General features: G+C 35.9%; 1 protein-coding gene across 5 annotated transcripts in view; it reads left to right on the top strand.

Annotated features, from left to right (window-relative positions):
• COL25A1 (collagen type XXV alpha 1 chain) overlaps positions 1–18,532 on the top strand; it is a 511,707-nt gene extending 493,175 nt beyond the window's left edge. For 2 of the 5 annotated variants that reach the window (XM_054485600.1, XM_054485601.1), the window contains exons 28-33: positions 110–163; positions 2,074–2,100; positions 3,063–3,116; positions 7,411–7,497; positions 9,878–9,916; positions 13,353–18,532. In XM_054485600.1, coding sequence (XP_054341575.1) covers positions 110–163; positions 2,074–2,100; positions 3,063–3,116; positions 7,411–7,497; positions 9,878–9,916; positions 13,353–13,355 — 264 coding nt within the window. In that variant the 3' untranslated portion in view covers positions 13,356–18,532. Of the gene's footprint in view, positions 1–109; positions 164–2,073; positions 2,101–3,062; positions 3,117–7,410; positions 7,498–7,979; positions 8,058–9,877; positions 9,917–13,352 lie in introns of all 5 variants that reach the window. The other 3 variants (XM_054485599.1, XM_054485598.1, XM_063663967.1) reach the window with 2 other exon arrangements.
• The last annotated feature ends 654 nt before the right edge of the window (positions 18,533–19,186 follow it).

The raw sequence follows: 19,186 nt of genomic DNA, 5'->3' as shown, positions 1-19,186 counted from the left end.
ATTTTCATAGAATGGTCCTTAAAATAGAGGCTTTAGACATAGGGCATGAGAGAAAGTGTATGAATGTAGGTGTGTGTGTGTGATTTGAACTTTCTACTTTTCATTTTAGGGTGAAAAAGGAGCTATGGGAGAGCCTGGACCAAGAGGGCCCTATGGGCTGCCTGTGAGTTCCCGGTCACACGCACATCCCCACCTTCCGCATGCATAGATGACCAGTCACTGACACGGTTAACCCTTCCCTTGTGGGGCAGACTAATGTTAGAGGAGAAACAACAATCCACTCATTATCTATAAATTTAGTACTTCCATGTCCTTCACAAATAGGTCATATTCAGTCTCTCGCCCTCTCATCATGTCCAGACACATATCCAGGCACTTCACGAGATTGACAGGATCAGAGACTGTCTCTAGCATAAACTATTAACTCATGAACAGGATCCTAACTGTCAGAAGATGCCCTCCTTACGTCATCTTACTGGACACTCATAACTGGCACTTCCTTGAAAGATCACTGGATCCAAAAATGGCTGTGGAAGCTTCACTGAAAACAGCCTTCTTCAGACTTTATCTGTTCCTATAGACTATTTACTAAAATGACTCTTGCTAGTAAAAATTATTCCCCAAATTACGTTGATATTTATGACGACTTGATGTTTCTGACTTTCTAAATTACTGTGATGACAAATGATCTTCAGAACATAGAACATTCATAGTGTTCTGTCTTCTGAAAATTCTTCTCTTCTTCTTCTTATTATTATTTGAGATGGAGTCTTGCTCTTTTGCCCAGGCTGGAGTGCAGTGGCATGATCTTGGCTCACTGCAACCTCCACCTCCTGGGTTCAAGTGATTCTCCTGCCTCAGCCTCCCGAGTAGCTGGGATTACAGATGTGTGCCACCATGCCCAGCTAATTTTTGTATTTTTAGTAGAGATGGAGTTTCACTATGTTGGCCAGGCTGGTCTCAAACTCCTGACCTCAAGTGATCCGCCCTTCTCGGCCTCTCAAAGTGCTCGATTTATAGGCATGAGACACTGTGCCCGGCCTGAAAATTCTTAATTACACAGAATTCAAATTGAGACCTCCGGTTTGCTTTAAAAATATCATCTTGGGAATAATTATAATTGATTCATTAAGATAGGGTAGGATGACAGTAGAAGCGTACGTTGCATTAAGGGTTTTAACCTTTCCATATCTCCCACATGCTTTTTGTGAATTGAAATAATAAACATAAACCATGATTACCTCAGTGCTAAATAAAAAAAAAAGATGCTGATTTTGAAATAGGTTTCAAAATCTAATTGATGAAATCAAAGTAACCTCTCGTGAACTTTGGATGGATCCATAATATGACACAATAGGGTCACCACCATGATAATTTGCACCATGGGAGTGAATTTATCATTCTTGCCTAACAGTCTTACGACTTTTAAAAAAAATTTGGGGATTATTCATTTACAAAGCTTACTTAAAAACAGCTTTTAAGTTGTAACCTTCACACCCTTCGTACACAGTGTGCACATCTAGCCAAATTAAAACTGTATTTCTACATTCTTTACTCATTTGTGAGCTAACTACTAAGTTATCAAATTAAGTAGCATTGATTCACATCCTCTATTAGTGCTGGTATGTTTTTAAATCAACTAAACAGTATTTTTGCTTTTAACTTAACTCCTGGACTGGTAACTTAGATACCAAGCTTTAAACATCAGCAGAATATTAGTCTATTTAACCCAATATATCATATAAAATTTTCATGACCCTTAACTTCAACACTAACAGTCACTAATCAACTAAACAGTATTTTTGCTTTTAATTTAACTCCTGGACTGATAACTTAGCTACCAAGCCTTAAATATCAGCAAAATATTAGTCTATTTAACCCAATATATAATATAAAATTTTCATGACCCTTAACTGCAACACTAACAGTCACTAATCAAAATGAGAATCTTTTTCACATTTCTGAAGTAGTTGTTCTAGTACTAGTGTTGCATGTTCAGACAGCCTTAAATAAAGCAATAATCTATTTATAAAACTTAGAAACACTAATGTAGCTACTATGGTTCTTCGGCAGGGGAAAGATGGAGAGCCTGGTCTTGATGTAAGTAATAAGTACAATAAACATCATCCTATTATAATAGATGTTGATGGTCTTCATCATCAATAACAAAAAGAATACTTCTTTTTTTCTGTGCATATAGGTATGCATAGAACATATATTGCTGTGCATGTAAACAGCAATATAAAATACACTGGCGTTTGCATGAGATAAAACAGAAAAGCAAAAAAACACAATTATCTTGTATAAAATTAATAACTGGTAGTGGATAGTGGCACTTCAAAATACTTTCCCAAATTGAGGGTACTCTTAATATCAACATGACCTATTTATGAAAAAAATGCATAAAATCAATATACTTCTCACATGCTATCCTTGCAGAATGATATGTTTTTTCTCAAAGCAGTTATGCAATATTTTTTTCCTTTTAGCATTTAGTCCCTATATATCTTATGCTAATATGATTCTGTGAAAATAGAGAATGTCAAAAGTAAATGCCTCTAGACACAATCACTGCTTATCCTGTATTACATGAATAATGAGAATACCAAAAGTAATACTAGTTACTGTTTATGAGCACCTGTTATGGGCAGGAAGCATTCTGGTACTTTGTAAGTACATCATCACATTTAACATTCACAACAGCTGTCTGGTAGATATCATTAACCCCATTTTACAGTCAACGGACTAAAATGCAGAGAGGTAAGTGATTTGCCCAAATCTGCACAAATCAGTGAACTTGCCAGAATTCAAATTAGTATTCTGGTATTCTTTCTACTCCGTATTTCTTAAAAGAAAAAGCAAGAAACCTGTTGTGTATAGATAATTGAGATATTAGAAAACTTTTGTTTCTAAGCACTGCTTTATTATCTAAGTCTTAAGACTGGTGAGCCATTTCTTGTTATATTTAAGCTCAGAAATGTAAAATCCTAAAATATTTGTTTCTATATGATTTTGCCACTATTACACCAATAGATCTTTTTGGTTTGCTTTTTATCTTACAGGGTTTCCCTGGTCCACGGGGTGAGAAGGGTGATCTAGGAGAAAAGGGAGAAAAGGTGACCTCTCCATCCCAGCATGTACCTTGTTTGATTCTTCTCTTGCTGTCTGCTTTGCTGTTCAGCTTGTGTGATTCCATTTGACACTTAATCTTTCTCCATCCTGTGCTCCAAAAACATACCGATGCCTGATTTAAGGAATCAGGTCTTCAGAGAGGAATGAAGAAGGCTGTACTGCCAGATATAAGGGCACTGCCTGGCATAGAAGAAAAAATTATTATCCCCAGATATTCTAGCTACAGTTTTTCAACCACCTGACACCAATTTATTGAAAAATAAAGGATTTTTGAAAAAAAAAATTTAAAAAAGTAAAATTAAATGGCACAAATCTGCAATGGTATTTGGCAGAGCTCATTGAACCCTGCAAAGGCAGCATCTCACTTGTCTTCACTACTTCCCAGTAGAGAAATGGAGATATGTTTTGTATGTTAATATTTTTTATTTGAAAATGGAGGAGAAGCAGTGTGACTGATAAACTACAGTAAGTTCACTATGCAGGACTAGGACTTGCCACTTTCAGATTCAGAGCAACAGGGATTTTTAAAACAGAGATGTTGGTGTATTTTATGAAGTTGATGTTGAAGTTCTATCTCAGAACCATCAGCTCCATGGTCTTTAGGAGCCAATATCAGGCAATACGGTTCTATGACTTGAAAGAAAACTTTGGATTATGGATTTTAAAAGTCATTTTTTCCTTTTCTCTCCTTTGTTGTTTTCTCCTCTCTTCCCTCCTTTCCTCTCCTCTGTTTCTTTTCTCTCCTTCCCTCCCTCCCTCCATTCTTCTCTCTCTATCTCTCTCTTCCCCCACCACCCCTTTCTCAGTATTTTGCTTGGGTCTTTTACCTGGTAGTAGATCTAAGGAGAATTGTTTACCTTGGACACAACACAAGAAGCCATCAAAAACTCAATCCCTCAACAGAACAGTGAAAATCTTAAAGTGGCTGAAACTACATTTCACAGTACAAATTTAAACCTGTTATATTTCTCAGGTTAATTTATGTCCCTGCTCTATTTAACCTTATGAAGTCTCTTGAACAGTGACATTCATAGCTGTTGACAAGCAAGGCTAAATGAGAGTTGTCAAAGAAAGAAGATTATTAAGCTTGTGGTGTAAGTTTTAGGCCTTAAGCATTGCTTAGACTCTCCTCCCACCCATTGGTAATAGAGCCCGTGTAAGTGGTTATCTGAAAGCCCTATCATCATCACCAGTATCATCACATTTACTGAGCATTATGTGCTTTCCCAAGAGCTTTACATATGATAAGTCTTTTAATCCTCATAACAACCCCCGAAGTTGGCGTTATTTTCCCCACTTCACAAACAAGGAAACTGAAGTATAAAAAATTCCTTTATTCTGAATTATAAATTCTGACTACAAAATACATATATTTTGAGATAAATTGTGCATATAAGCTTTCAGCCCAAGATGAGTGTGTTTTAAAGATGATATGTAGTTGGGTGCAGTGGTTCATGCCTATAATCCCAGTGCTTTGAGAGTCCAAGGTGGGAGGACCGCTTAAGGCCCAGAGTTCAACACTAGCCTGGGCAACCCATCTCTAGTGAGACCCCCATCTCTACTAAAAAATAAAAAAATATGGTGGGGCATGGTGGCATGTACCTGTAGTCCCAGCTACTCCAGAGGCTGAGGTGGGACGATCACTTGAACTGAAGAGTTTGAGGCTACAGTGAGCTATGCTCGCACCACTGTACTTTAGCCTGGGTGACAGAACAAGACTCTTATCTCTAAAAAAACTCAAAAACATATATATATGCATTTTATATTTACCTAATGGGTTGTATGAGTCTAAAATCTTAATCACTCAGAAACATATTACCGCCGGGTGTGGTGGCTCACGCCTGTAATCCCAACACTTTGGGAGGCCGAGGCGGGTGGATCACTTGAGGTCAGGAGTTTGAGACCAGCCTGGCCAACATGACGAAACCCCGTCTCTACTAAAAATACAAAAATTAGCTGGGGGTGGTGGTGGGCACCTGTAATCCCAGCTACTCAGGAGGCTGAGGCAGGAGAATCGCTTGAACCCAGGAGGCAGAGGTTGCAGTGAGCCAAGATCACGCCATTGCACACCAGCCTGGGCAACAAGAGTGAGACCCTGTCTCCCCCCCGCCAAAAAAAAAAATTACCATTAGGAGGATACTCATGTTTATGAGAAAGAAATTACCAGCATTACAGCATAGGAAAGCATAAAAGCTAGAAACTTGATCCTCAGAATAACGTTAATCACCCATACAAAATATTTCCATGTTCAGCTTCCATGATTAGAAGTTTTAAATTTACAAAAATTGATTCTAAATGAGAATAATTCATGTATATAATTCTTTGACTTGGGAAATAAAAGTTATCAAGAGTTCTCATGTACTCATACCCACAATGACATGGTTTTGTATTGCATGGGGAATCAGTACATATTACAAAACAATGCTGACTAATAATAACATTGGCACATTATTCTTCATACTGTAGTGTTTCTTTCCCATAAAGCTTGAGGCTCACTAAAATATTACTGAAAAATGATTCCTATAGCCTGGCACAGTAACATTCATATGACAACATTTTTCTGTTGAGTGGTTAATCTGAGTTGATTTACCAATCAAATAATGAATTGAATTCCAAAGTGATAATACCCAACACACCTGGTCTCAGACACACCTATGTGAAGAAGAGTCCACTGCCCTTTGGGAGGGAAGAGCTCACCCAAATGAGTTTACATCAGTTTTATGTCATGGTACTGAAGTGATTTGTTAAGGAAGGATGTTGATCCATCTTGAGTGAGTGACCAACTTACTCCTGAATGTTCCTCCCATCTTACTTCCTATCACAACTGCTGTCATTTCACCCTGACTTCTGGGGTCATCATTGTCTTTGATCGTGATCAACTAAGCCACAGAGAATGTCTCTTTGCCCCACATTCAAGAAATCCAAGTGTTTTTGATTCTGAGCCTTCTGATGCAATCTTTTTGGCACACAGGAGATAAATGAAGAGCTTTTGCTCATGCTGTCAGAATGAATGTATTAATTTGAATGCACATCTCGTATATTTCTGTTATGTATATCTCTCTTAACCTTTCAATATTCATGTTGCTTTGCTTCAGAGATTATTCAGTTTTATTGTAACTCCCATCCTGATTGCAGAATGAATACATTTATTTAAGTATGTATTGTATAGTATTTTGAATTCTGCACGGCACTAACTCCTTGTCTATAAATATGCAGAGATACTGATGTTAATATAAAACAGCTGAGGTGCATTCCTTCCTACTCCTCCTTTTGCCTCCTTTCCTTAATTCCTCTGGCCTTATGATCCATGCAGATTTCCCACAACCTTTACCTTGATTCCTAAATACTAATTTCCATAGCTACATTCCCACTATGTAATTATCCTGCCTACCTCATTTTTACTGAGTCCAAGCTGCTTTTCCTCTCCTGAACAGATTTTTTTTTTTTTTTTTTTTTTGGCTTTTGTTACATTGTGAGTAAGCTGGAAACTCATTTACCATTGTAAATACATGGCATGAGATCAGTAAGAGAGTGAAGTAAAGAAGATCCCTAGGTTTATAAATAAGTCTGTTTCTCCAGTTGGCATTGCTGCAAACTATTAGCACTTTTAACATTTGTTTACCTGACTTAATAAGGAAAGTATTTGCTTTTAGTTTCTTTTAAAAAAAGTTTTGCTGTAACAAAAGGATGTAAAAAATATTAAAAGAAATAGAAGCATATTTTAAGATATCGAACATTTTTGAATAAGAGTTACACAAGTAATATCAATCATAAAGTTGGATACATTTCAAAGAAATAGACACTGTCAATATTCTTTCCTTTTCCTCTGGTTCAATGCAGCTTTCATCTGTTACAGGATTAGAAAAAAGCAAGGTGACAGGTATTGAAAATTGAGTGAAGGATCCATTATTTCCCTGAACTTCATCTGCCACTGGCTGGCTTCAATGGTTTTGGTACCTGTCATCCTCACAAGATCTGTGACTCAAACACCTAATTCATGATTGTGACATTGTGGTCTAAGTTAGCACTTCTGATGTATCAGCTTTTAAGCCTCCTTCTTCTGTCTTGTTGAGTATCTTAAATAAAATCCCACATGCCCCTGCCCAGAATCCGTTGTCACTCTGAAAATATGTTAGCTTTTATAATATCATGCCTTACCTAAATCAGAAAACAGTGGTAAATGCCCTTCCAGAATTTTCTTACCTAAACCATCTTTTGAATTACCATTATTTTTCCCCAAATAAAATTTATCTTTTATTTAAACCCTTGTATCCACAGGGGGAAAAGGGAAAGAAAGGCAAAAAGGGGCCTAAAGGGGAGAAAGGAGAACAGGGTGCTCCTGGATTAGATGCACCCTGCCCGTTGGTATGTCTGATTTGTGGAACTGTCTCCAGATGTTTGTGTGAGGGGATCAGATGGGAGAAGAGCAAGCTGGAGGGATCCGTAACAGGAGGGTTTCTGATTGGGGTCATTTAACATGGACTTCAAGATACCCAGAAACATTGATCAGTTATCCTGATATGTTCCACATCTCGTCTCTGGCCACTAGCTCTGCCTGGTTTCTTAACCCCCAAATATCACGGCTCAACTGGAACCTGAATGTAAGATCCTAAAGGAACTGGCAAGATTCCATACCCCTCAAAAGAGAAGGCCACTGTTTTCAGACAAGCCCCTGTTGTAGGAATATGTCTCCCTCCATTTTACTTTGCCCAACTTCACTGGATGTTACTTTTCCCTTCAGAGTTGCTCCTCTCCCAGCCTTTGTTGTTGTAGTTACTTCTTTCGCAGAATTTGTGCTTAAGTGATTTCTTGTGTTAGTAACATTATGAGTTAATCTTTACAAACAGGGATTCCGTGGCGTTAAGGGGGAAAAAGGGGAGCCAGGCCAGCCTGGCCTGGATGGGCTGGATGCCCCTTGCCAATTGGTACAGTATTTCTCTTGCCTGCCACCCTGCATGCAGTTCCTTTGTTTATCACATGTTCATCTCTATCAGTGTAAAGTGGTGCTTTCTGGGCAAGCTTTACATGATAAACACACTACATGCATGTGCATGAACAGGCTCCTTCTGCCACTCTGCAGAGTCAGAGAGCAAGCACGCGTTTCTATCAATGAATGCAAATTAATCTCCCGATGATGTTCTCACAACTGACATGACCACCTTTTCTGTGTTCTTTGGGATATTAATTTTTTCAATAAATATTTAAAGATTACATTAAAATTATGTGAAAATATTTGATGCAAAGACACTGCTAGACCATAACTTTTGGTTTTCCACCTAAGTTTGACTTTTTTTCTTTTTCTCTAAAAAAAATAAAGGTATTTCTGCCTTTTTCGCTATACTTCTATCAGGCTGTAAATAAGGCCCAATCTACGGAATTCAGCTTCTGTTGTCAAGTGTTAACCAATTCAAGAGAATGCTTTAAGAGACCACAGAGAAGAAGACCAAACTTCTCTGAGCTTCTAAAGATGATAAAAGTCTGCAGCCCCAACCTTCTTCTTTGTCACATAACCTTTTCAGTTTAATGGTCTCTCCTTTTGAAACTCACTTTCCCAAAGTAGACCAAACTCCCTTATCTCCATTGGCATGAACTCAAAATCCTCCTGATACTAAAATCTAAAATTCTGCTGGTTGAACCTTCTCCTTGTACCAATCTGGCATTACCAGTTTTTCCCAAATATTTAATGAAGCTTTTTAAAAGTGTTCTTTTTTTACATTTAAAATGAAAGTATATTCATATTTTCTGAGGTATAAATAAAAATTTTTATGTTTGCATTGATGGTTATACTGGTCTGCATGTTCTTATATTATTCTTCAGGTATAAGCATGATTCTTTAAAGATAAATTTATATTTCTCTTTAAGAGATTGTATTTATATTTTAAAAAATTAAGCAGTCAGTGATTATAGTTAGAAAATCTCAATATGAAGTTCCCAGTTCTTTGTTTGCTTGGTATTGATGATAAATCATATTTTATGATCATTTTGTTGGGGGAAAAGTAGAAGCATGCCTTCTTGATGTACCAACTCTTCCTGCCTTATTTGTATCATTTGTATCTGAAGAATGCATACACTTTAAAATAAATTTTGCAACACTTAGGAACCTCTTATTTTATTCAGAATTTGTTAACTAACTTTTGAATAATTTAAATAGAGAAATCAATAAATGCTGTAGATAATATTTTATCATAAAAATATAGATAGGCTGCCTGTCTTCTAATTCAATTGAGTATGTTCTACTGTATTTACTTTCAATATAGAAAAGTGAAAAATACTGGCATGTGAAGAGCTATAAACTTCAGATAGAAATGGTTTATCATTGATTATTCATCATTATCATGAATTCAGCCATAGTCTAATAGTGACCAGGAAGAGAAGTTATTTTGGTGTACGTAATAGAGATACCAGTGAGATGTGTTTTAATGAAATTAAGAGTATAGATTTATTATCTAAAAATATAGGTATGAATAGAGCACTATGCTTTGTAAATTGCTTTTTCAAAATTAGGCATAACATTTTCTATACTTCATGTGTTTTCAAAATGTGTACTCACTCTGGAAAACATTTGAATTTTCTTTATTTTACCTAACACTGGGAAATATATTGGGAGTTGCTAATTAGTAAAAGATGCCCATGACCAAAGCCACTAATGGGTAGAAATTTATTTTTAAGCCTCTGAGCATGTGAATTATGAAGTTTAATCACTCTTATGGAACCTGAGGAATTCTCTTTCTTCTCTTTAAAACAGGGGCCAGATGGCTTACCCATGCCTGGCTGTTGGCAAAAGGTAGGCTTTACTGAATAATTTCTCAAAAGAAGCACTCTCCCTTTCTCTTAACCTGGACTAACCTTTTCCATTCAGAACAGACCTTTGGATGTGACATTCCGAAGAGTTCCTTGGATATTAAAAAGCAAAAGATTTCATCTCCAGAATATCTTTTGATCAGTATATTTACTGCTGATTTCTTCCTAAACTGATCAGCTAATGCAATTCTTAGCAAATATTGCAATTTGGAACCTTCCCTATCTAATCCTTTCTTTGGAATGGAAAGGGGCAGTGCACCCTGATAATGTTTTGCTTGTCTCTCAAAGTCTTTGTCTTCCTAATGTTTAAAACTATTCTTAATTGTGATTCTTTTTCTATTTATCCTTACTTACACTGACAAACATGCTAATACATGGCAGAACCCTGTCAATATTAGTCACAGAGCTGAGAAAGCAGAAAAATATAAGCATCATTTGTTTAATGATGTCTTGACTTATGTAGGAGAAACTGAATTAAATTTAAGTGGTGTCCTTTATGACATCAGTTTATTTTAGCCTCTTCATATGACTGCCCATAGTCACTGTGTGTGTATTCAGTGAGGAAAGAAGTTTATTCTTTATAGAGAAACTTCTATGTGCAAAGGCTGTATGATAAGCCTTTTCATATAGAGAATATCATTTCATTTAATCCACACAATGACTCCATAAAGTCTTACTACCCTCAGTGATGCAGATGAGGAAACAAATTCGAGAGGTCAAGGACCTTCCAAGAGCACAGAACTAGTAGTATGTAACACAACTAGGAGAGGGAGAGAGAGAGACAATGGAAAGCAACAGTAAAACTGTAAGCAGGGAAGAGATCATCCATATGTGCTGTGCTATTCAGAGAATATCAAACCTTTATGCAATAATGGTGAAGATCTAATTATAAAGGCCGTGCACATGCTACTGAAGGATAAAAGCATTCCAAGCATGTAAAAATGAGCTGAGGAAATGCACAAGATGCTTCAATCATTTTGAAATTTTTTCTCCAGCACCTTGTGGCTTCTTCAGTAATTTTGGACAGGCATGCTTCATTAGCAAAATCATAGCGAAACTATGTAGCAATGCAGAAAGATGGGAAACCTGACTCCTAGTTGCCTCTTACCTTAGCAACTCCATTGGTGAGAAAATCCTGAATAACTCACTCTCTTTCTTAATCAATTTCACCTACTTGACCAGAGAAAGTAAAACCTTTCTCAGTAGCATCATTTATTTAGTAGCTTCCCATACTCCGCTTTCAGCCTGTCAGATAATTAGCTTGATCACACACAGGGTCAAGTGGGTCTCATGAAAATGGACCTGTCATCATATTCTTCTTCACCTGAGAAAACTATCCCTCCACTATCATAACTCCCGTTCACAGAATTTTTAATACCATCTTGAGCTGGAATTACCACTTACTCTCTAACCTTTGCCCTGTACTCTAATAGTATAATGATTTTTTAAACCAGCCGTTAGCACACTTCACATAGAGGAGATGCAATAGGCTTGCTTTAGCCAGCCTTCTGACACCACTCAGAACTTGGGTTCGTAATCATCCTTAGCCACCTCTGAATCGCTGCCTTTTTAAAAGGGGTTTATCATCTGAATCGCTGCCTTTTTAAAAGGGGTTTATACCCTTAAATGGCAACAAAGAACTCATCATCTTTTTGGTTCATAAAATGATTCATGAAATTCATATTACTGGTAGTAATATGAATATGATTAGAAAATCAGAAATTTTCCTTTTAAATACTCCTTTTTCCACAGAATAGACACTATACGCTACATAAGATTAAAGATCTTATGAATCTAGCATCTTCTTATATAAAGAATAAGAATTATGAAACTTTAGTATTGTTTACCACACCCACCCAACACACACAAATGCAAATCATTCTGATCAACCTCTCCCATCCATCCCCAGAAAGGAAAGAAACAATTAGAAAATGAAAACATTCTCAGATTTCTTATGTGGTCAACTTAGCTGTTAGATTGAATAGTCAAATAAAATTATTTTTTAAATTATATTTTTAAAATAAGGTCAGCGGATTGCTTTTAGTGAGTCCTATTTTGGGTGTATCACCCTTTTGAACACTGCTGTGTTTATTAGGCTGTAGGGCACAGTGGCAAATGTTTGCTTGACTTAAAATTCAAATTGTGGCAGTCGTATAAATTACTGATCAATTACCAACTCCTCTTGGTCATGCTCCTCTCAATGATTTATCTATGCAAAACTATTTGATCTTTTTTTAAATTAGTTTTCTTTCTAGATATAGTTCCATTTTCTAAATTTACCAACACAAGAAGAGTTAAGAGAGAGAAGTGAGGGTTTGGAAAAAGGAGTGCTTCCTATAGACACATTTTTTGGCATTGGCATGACAGGCAAGAATATTGAGTGAACTCCATCTCTGAAGATTAGAAAGCAGCCTCCAAAGCACACCTAGTAGAGCATCTATTTTCCTTGAATAGAGAAAAACAAATGTTAATAAATAAACTTAAAGATGACTCCATGCATTGTGGAGGGTGAATGAAGAGACCTCTGTTATTCTGCTTCCCTGTACATTCTACTTACTGATTTTATACAACTGCCACAATTTGAATTTTAAGTCAAGCAAACATTTGCCACTGTGCCCTACAGCCTAATAAACACAGCAGTGTTCAAAAGGGTGATACACCCAATGTCAAGGACGTCTCTAAGATCTGCTTTGTAAGTGTATATCTCAAAGACCTCTGTTCCTCAGACCTCTGACTTAATGCAGTTCTAAGAAAACCTTAGTTATTATGACTGCTATGAGAGAGAGATGAGAAACCAGAAATCTGTGGTGAGAAACCAGAAATCTGGTGAGAAACCAGAAATCTGTGGTGCCTTAGGTCACAATGGAACCTGTAGTACAGATTGAAGGCCTGACAGGAGGCAGGTCTACCTTGCACAACATTCACAGTGGGCAAGGCTTGCAAAAGGAAGGAGGAACCAAGAACTGAAGAACAGAGGATTAGAGTCAGGTGTTGGTGAAGTAAACAACATTATTGAGGTCAATCCTCAGCCCTTTCCACAGTTGTATTGTAATGCTTGCAGAAGATTATGTAGGTTACAAATACAGAATTAAATTTAATTATGGTACATATGTGATAAACATCCTAATTTTCTGCTTTCCCAGAACGGTTACTGAGCTAAACACTTACCCTAAAATTCTCAGTGGCAAAGGAAAAATGTGGAATGAACCTCAGATGGAAATTGCCACGACATCTTGGAGTTTAGAAAGTAATACATAGCACACATATCAGATAATCAGTTGGCTCATTGATAGCCAGTCAGTTGGCTTATAGACTCTATTCAAGGTTCTACCAGTTTTCTTAAAATAAATATTGATTTAAAATTTTAATTCAAGACTACTAATTCCATGTATTTGTCTTTTTGTTGTCTTTTTCTGCAGTGATGAATCTAACCTTTCAAGCATGAAGTTGTGTATATAATGATCCATTTTTAATATTTATAGTTGAAAACTGAATTGCAGATTTTACAAGTCTGAGATATGTTTACATAGGGTTGCTTCTTCCTGCTGGCAGTAGTATACATGTCCATTTTTACTCCACTTACATCTGAAATTGGGCAATTTGTGAAACCGATGAGAATCCTGCAAAAAATATAGATCAGTATCTCTTTATCTTATGTGAAGATAGGTATTTATATGGACAAATCAGTGGTAGAGAATGATTGATTGTACTAGCTATTTTCCTTCTTTGGGCTTGCTAATTGCATGGACAAAAAGTGCCATGAAATAGTTTACATGAAATGGTGACCAAATATGGACTCAAAGCTATGAAAATGTACTATACTGACTGATTTTAGAGCTGATTATCACATTCCCATTCGCCTTTCATGTTGGCGTTGACTCATACCTACACCACCCATTGAAACTAACTAAAAAAGCATGACTGTGTGCCAAACCTGCTTGCTGTGCAACTTCAGATGCTAGCATGCTGATCACGAGTCCTTTGATTACATCTGAACCTTTATTCCTTTTGTCATCTCAAGGGGGTTACACCATGGCTTATTGCCAAAAAGAGATAAGGTGGTGGAGAGCACACACACAATTTGTCTTGTATTTTGAGGGAGTTGCAGTCCTGACTGCACATCTACAGCTTCCAGTATCGTGGGCTCATGTGGCCACTTTGGTTGAAATACGAAGGGGTTGAGCCTGTTGCTGCCGCCAGTTTTCCTTGGGCTGCCCTTGGCAGTGAAGACACCGGAAGAGGACCGATTCAGCCTCCAGCACTGCCTTTTGTGTGACCAAGTAGGAAAGAGGTTTACAAATGCAAACATGCAGAACCACAGACTTTAAAAATATATATAAATAAACTGAATTTCAGCAAGTGTTAATATAGGTGCTTTTAAAAATGACAGAGGCACAGCACTTCTTTTGGAATAGGAGATTCTTGGAATGGGAGCTCCTGTCCCTGAGGGAAAAGGGATGTCCATCCCACCAAAACTTGGGGTGCTGAAGAAATAACATGTTCTGAGAAGGGATCAGCCAAAGTCACCTCTCCCGATGATGTAGGAGAGCTTACTGGGACAATCTGTGCCAAAGTTGTGAGAGCTTTCCTTCCTCCTAAGATCCAACCATGTCAAACATTTCCTACAAAGTTCGAGAAACAGAAAGGTATTTTTCATTCTTTTTAATGCTTTTTTCTTTTTCTTTCTTTAGTCCCAAGAATATTGAAAAAATATTCATTTCAGTTTTTGTCACATGTTTTGAACAATTTTTTTTAAGAAGTCTTCAAATCATAATAATTTGGCTCCAATAGTCAAAATGACCTTTTACTAACTTCTCTCTTGTTTTGGATAATTGGATAGAATATAAAAGAAGCTCCACTTTCAGTCTAATCATTGCAAAGCATGAAAGTTATGCATTTTTAAGTAGTTTTGACTTTTTTTACATGATGAATGTAACGTACATGGAGATTATCAGTTAATATAAAGCCAAGATTTTGTCACATTTGGTAATATTAACTAATTTCTATTTTTATGGTTTTAAGTTTTGTCTATATTTAGATTTCTTTCTCTTTTTAACATTTCTAAATGTTTGTCTTATCCTCATATCCACAGACCAAATCTAAGATCTCAGAAAGCTGTGAAATATAGTTGCCATAAAGAGAATATTTTTCATCTACTTGCTCAAACTTTACCTAACCGTATTAGATGGAACATTTCTTTGCACAGTAAAGAGTTGGTAGCGTGTTTTGAAATGGCTTATTCTAAGTGGAAGTGTTACATTAAAAGAAACATTATCAATGAGGAGTAGGCACCCTTTCAGCCCATTAGAGAATTTAATTTCTCTCCTGACTCGATGCCGTCTTCTGGGAGGACGCATAGGTGTCACCACCAGAAGGGAAATTAACTTACCTTGGCTTATGGTTAAGATATAACCATAAGACAAGGAACCTAAAATCCTCATGATCTCGTTATGTTATGTAACCAAATGACAGTCATACAAAATGGCATCTTTTTTTTTCTATTAAATTTTTAAGGTTGAAAGATGTTTAAACTATTAGATCAGTCTAATTGGTAACATTTCTGGTAACATTCCACACCCCTAAGCCAGTTTAGCATTTTGAAAATAATGGGGGGCATTTTCTAACAATTTCTTGTATGGCATGGTGTTAGGATAAGATATTGCTCAATGTCTGACACAATTTGTCTTAAATGGTTTGGAAAAATGAACTGAAGTGGGTGGAACTACATTCTCTTCAGGAAAACAAACTACAGTGTCCAGTGGCTATATTTTTTTCCCTTCTGTCTTTTTTTCTGCTCCTCTAGTAGAAAGAGGTGGATTGAAATGGATCACTATTTAAAACTTGCACAGCTTCTGGAGACGATACCTCAATATCAAAAGAAAAACACTTTATGTATAAAAATTTTTTTTGAAATACAGCCCTTCAAAGAATAGTGTTCTGTCCTGTGTGTATATTGAGTTTTTGCTCTGTAACTGATTTGACAACATCAACTTATTTCATAATTAAATGAGGTTGTAAACTTTCATTACATTTATTTCCTTGGGAAAAACAAAGGGATGGAAATACTCCTCCTTGTTCAGTGGAATTGCTAGGTCTTAACCATGATGGATAATCTTTAACTTTTGGTTACTACAATGTTTTCAAGCGTCCATTTTGTCATCAATATAGAGAATTCTTAAATAATTTCTAAGTGAATGAAAGAATTGTGTTTGTTGATATGTGTTGATAGATAACATACTTTCCTTAAAGATTTCTTTAATGTGTGTTATTGGATAGACGGTTGAGAAAGTATACATGAAAGACACATTGGAAATAAGGCAAAGTCAGTTTCTATTTCTGCTAAAACATTGAAGGATAGCAAATTGATATGTGTTTTAGATTTAAAATTGTTTTTCATTTATGTTGGTTGGTGCTAATGTATCTCTTTTCCTTTTTCTCTGTGGACAATGCAACTACTATGGATAATTTTATTTCCCTGTTTAATAGCATTCCTAAATTATTAGTGTGTTATTTTATTTTTAAAGTTCATGAATTTGCTATAATTATGGTCCAATGACCAGGCTTTCTTAATGTAAAACAAAACAGTGTACCAATAGATGATGTGTGTTTACTCGGATCATGGATCCTCCTATTTCATATTCATTTCATGCATCATATGCCTTTATCTACTTTCATGTGTCTCATCTTTTTCATTCACTCATCTTTTAGTTTATATGATTTGATGAAACATGACAAAACTAGGATCAGAGAAGTCTGCACACACTGTATAGAGTACCTAGTGCACAAATATGCCTAATTTTTTCTCTCAGTTTTTGTTTTTCATTAGCAAAAGCAGTCTTGGAGGATTTTTTTTTGTCATGTGATTTTATAGAGGACATTAGAATATCTTTAATTCCTACTAGAAGAAAGGTCTTGTTTTTGAATTTACATTCTGTGCATACGATGTTCTGATGGGACAGCAAGAACTTACACATCAAGTAGTTTATACTACATGTCCTTTGTCTAACTATCTATATATATAGACATATATGCTAGTTTAGAAAATTGTCAAATCAGCATGTCAGTACCAACAGAAAAATTGTCTTTGATATGTTATATTTTTATCACTTAGGAAATGTGCTTAATTTCCAAGGGTTTTTTTTTTAATGTTACTATTGAAGCATGAACAGTTAACATCATTTGTTATCCTTTCTTTCCCCACTATATATTGTCTTACCCAGAGTTGGGCTATACTTTGGTGGTGTTTTAACATCTTCTAATAAGTGATCGTAAGCAACATACAGATGCTAATATTTGAAATCTTGTTTTTTCTTACTTCCTAATAATAAAATTATATTAATATTTCACACTACAAAAAATAGGATTTTCTATTTGTAAAAACAAGAGCTCCTGCTATCTCTTGGAAGTTAAGTCCTTAGGAACCCTATCTTATCTTTCTAAAAAGAATAAGTAAGAACAATCACATGTGATTCTGGCTATTAAAATCATACATCCCTAGTGGAATTAACAAGTTTGACCAATTACGATTATGCTAAATTGTTTTAGACCAGAAGGACTGTCAGTCCCTACTTCTTCCCATTTTTCTTGGGATATCTTTATATTGGCTAGATTTGTTGCCAATATAAAATTGACACAGCAGAGACACTCCTCTAACTTAAATTTTTAGTGGAGTTTGGTTTTTGCTAACCCCGTACTAATAAACACTTTAATGACTTTTTTCATTTCAAAATATTTAAATGTATAAAATTGCCTATGCTGCTTATTGAAAGAACCGTCCTTTTGGGAATAAGAAGACTTTTTCCACCTAAACCATTATGTGTGATTTATTAACAACTTAACAAAGAAAGTACCAACATTTCTCAAAATGTAGTTGATATTCTTACCTATCTCAGAAATATTAATGAATTGGATTCACAAAAGAATGTCTTACATACTGTTGACATTTATGTGAATATTCTTTATACTGTTGTAAATGTTTCATTCAACTTAATAACATTTTAAAAAGATGTATGTATCTGATTTTTCTTTAGAAAATATTATATTTTTATTTGTATTTTTTACATTTTAAAGTTCATCTCTATGTGTAGCTATTTTTATATTGCCAAAAACTCACATAAATACAAAATAAGTGAAATATGCAAAAAAAATATTTTGGCAAGCATTACACTGCATATTTTTTTAAATGTTTGTGGGCCAGTCTCATATAATTGATTATTCTAAGAATGTGTTGTGTCTTATCACTGTAAATATGGCACAAACCTGTTTATCTCAGTAGTGTAAATAATTGAAAGATTGAATTCTCCCTGTTCAATTTTTATTTTAATTTCATTGTAATTTCTCCAGCTGACATTACTGTATCAAAAGATGCATAAGATTTTTGATTTGCGGTTTGGAGATAATTGCATTGTGTTCAGTTTCCAATTTGTTTTTATTTGCTTTTTAAATTTGTTTTCAGGGTTCCTAGTTTGTGAGAAGTTGATCTTCAGAATTATTTTTACACTATTTATGACTTATTTTCATAATGTAAAAAGTGTGTAATTATTACAATATTAACCCAAACAATGATAATGAATTGTATTGTTATAAAGCTTTATTGATGTTCATGAAAACCTTGGCCTCTTTTCTTTGATTTAAACATTATTCATAAAGAATTTTATTCTACTCTTCTACAATATTGTAATCCCACCATTTAACCTGGTGCACATACCTAGCTATAGGGATTTTCTAAAACTAGAACTTTCTGGGGTTTTTTTTGTTTTTTTTTTTTTTTTTTTTGCGATGGAGTCTCACTGTGTTGCCCAGGCTGGAGTGCAGTGGACCGCTCTCGGCTCACTTCAAGCTCCACCTCCTGGGTTCAAGCGTTTCTCTTGCCTCAGCCTCCTAAGTAGCTGGGACTACACGTGCCCGCCACCACACAGGCTAATTTTTGTATTTTTAGTAGAGACGAGGTTTCACCATGTTGGTCAGGCTGGTCTGAAACTCCTGACCTCGTGATCCACCTGCCTCAGCCTCCCAAAGTGCTGGGATTACAGGCGTGAGCCACCGCGCCCAGCCTCCCCTCCTAATTTTCCTCCACTATTTCCCATCTTGATGAATTAAGTTACCTTACATTTACTTGCCTCTTACCATCCTCCCATCAAATTAGTCATCAGTATATGATTAGAATGTAGTGTATAATAATCACTTAATAAGTATTTAATGGGCTGGGCGCGGCGGCTCACATCTGTAATCCCAGCACTTTGGGAGGCTGAGG

Source organism: Pongo pygmaeus, chromosome 3, assembly GCF_028885625.2.
Source record: "Pongo pygmaeus isolate AG05252 chromosome 3, NHGRI_mPonPyg2-v2.0_pri, whole genome shotgun sequence".
Classification (NCBI taxonomy): Eukaryota; Metazoa; Chordata; class Mammalia; order Primates; family Hominidae; genus Pongo; species Pongo pygmaeus.
The sequence above is the reverse complement of the archived record's forward strand: the minus strand, read 5'-3'. Positions and strand labels throughout refer to the sequence as shown.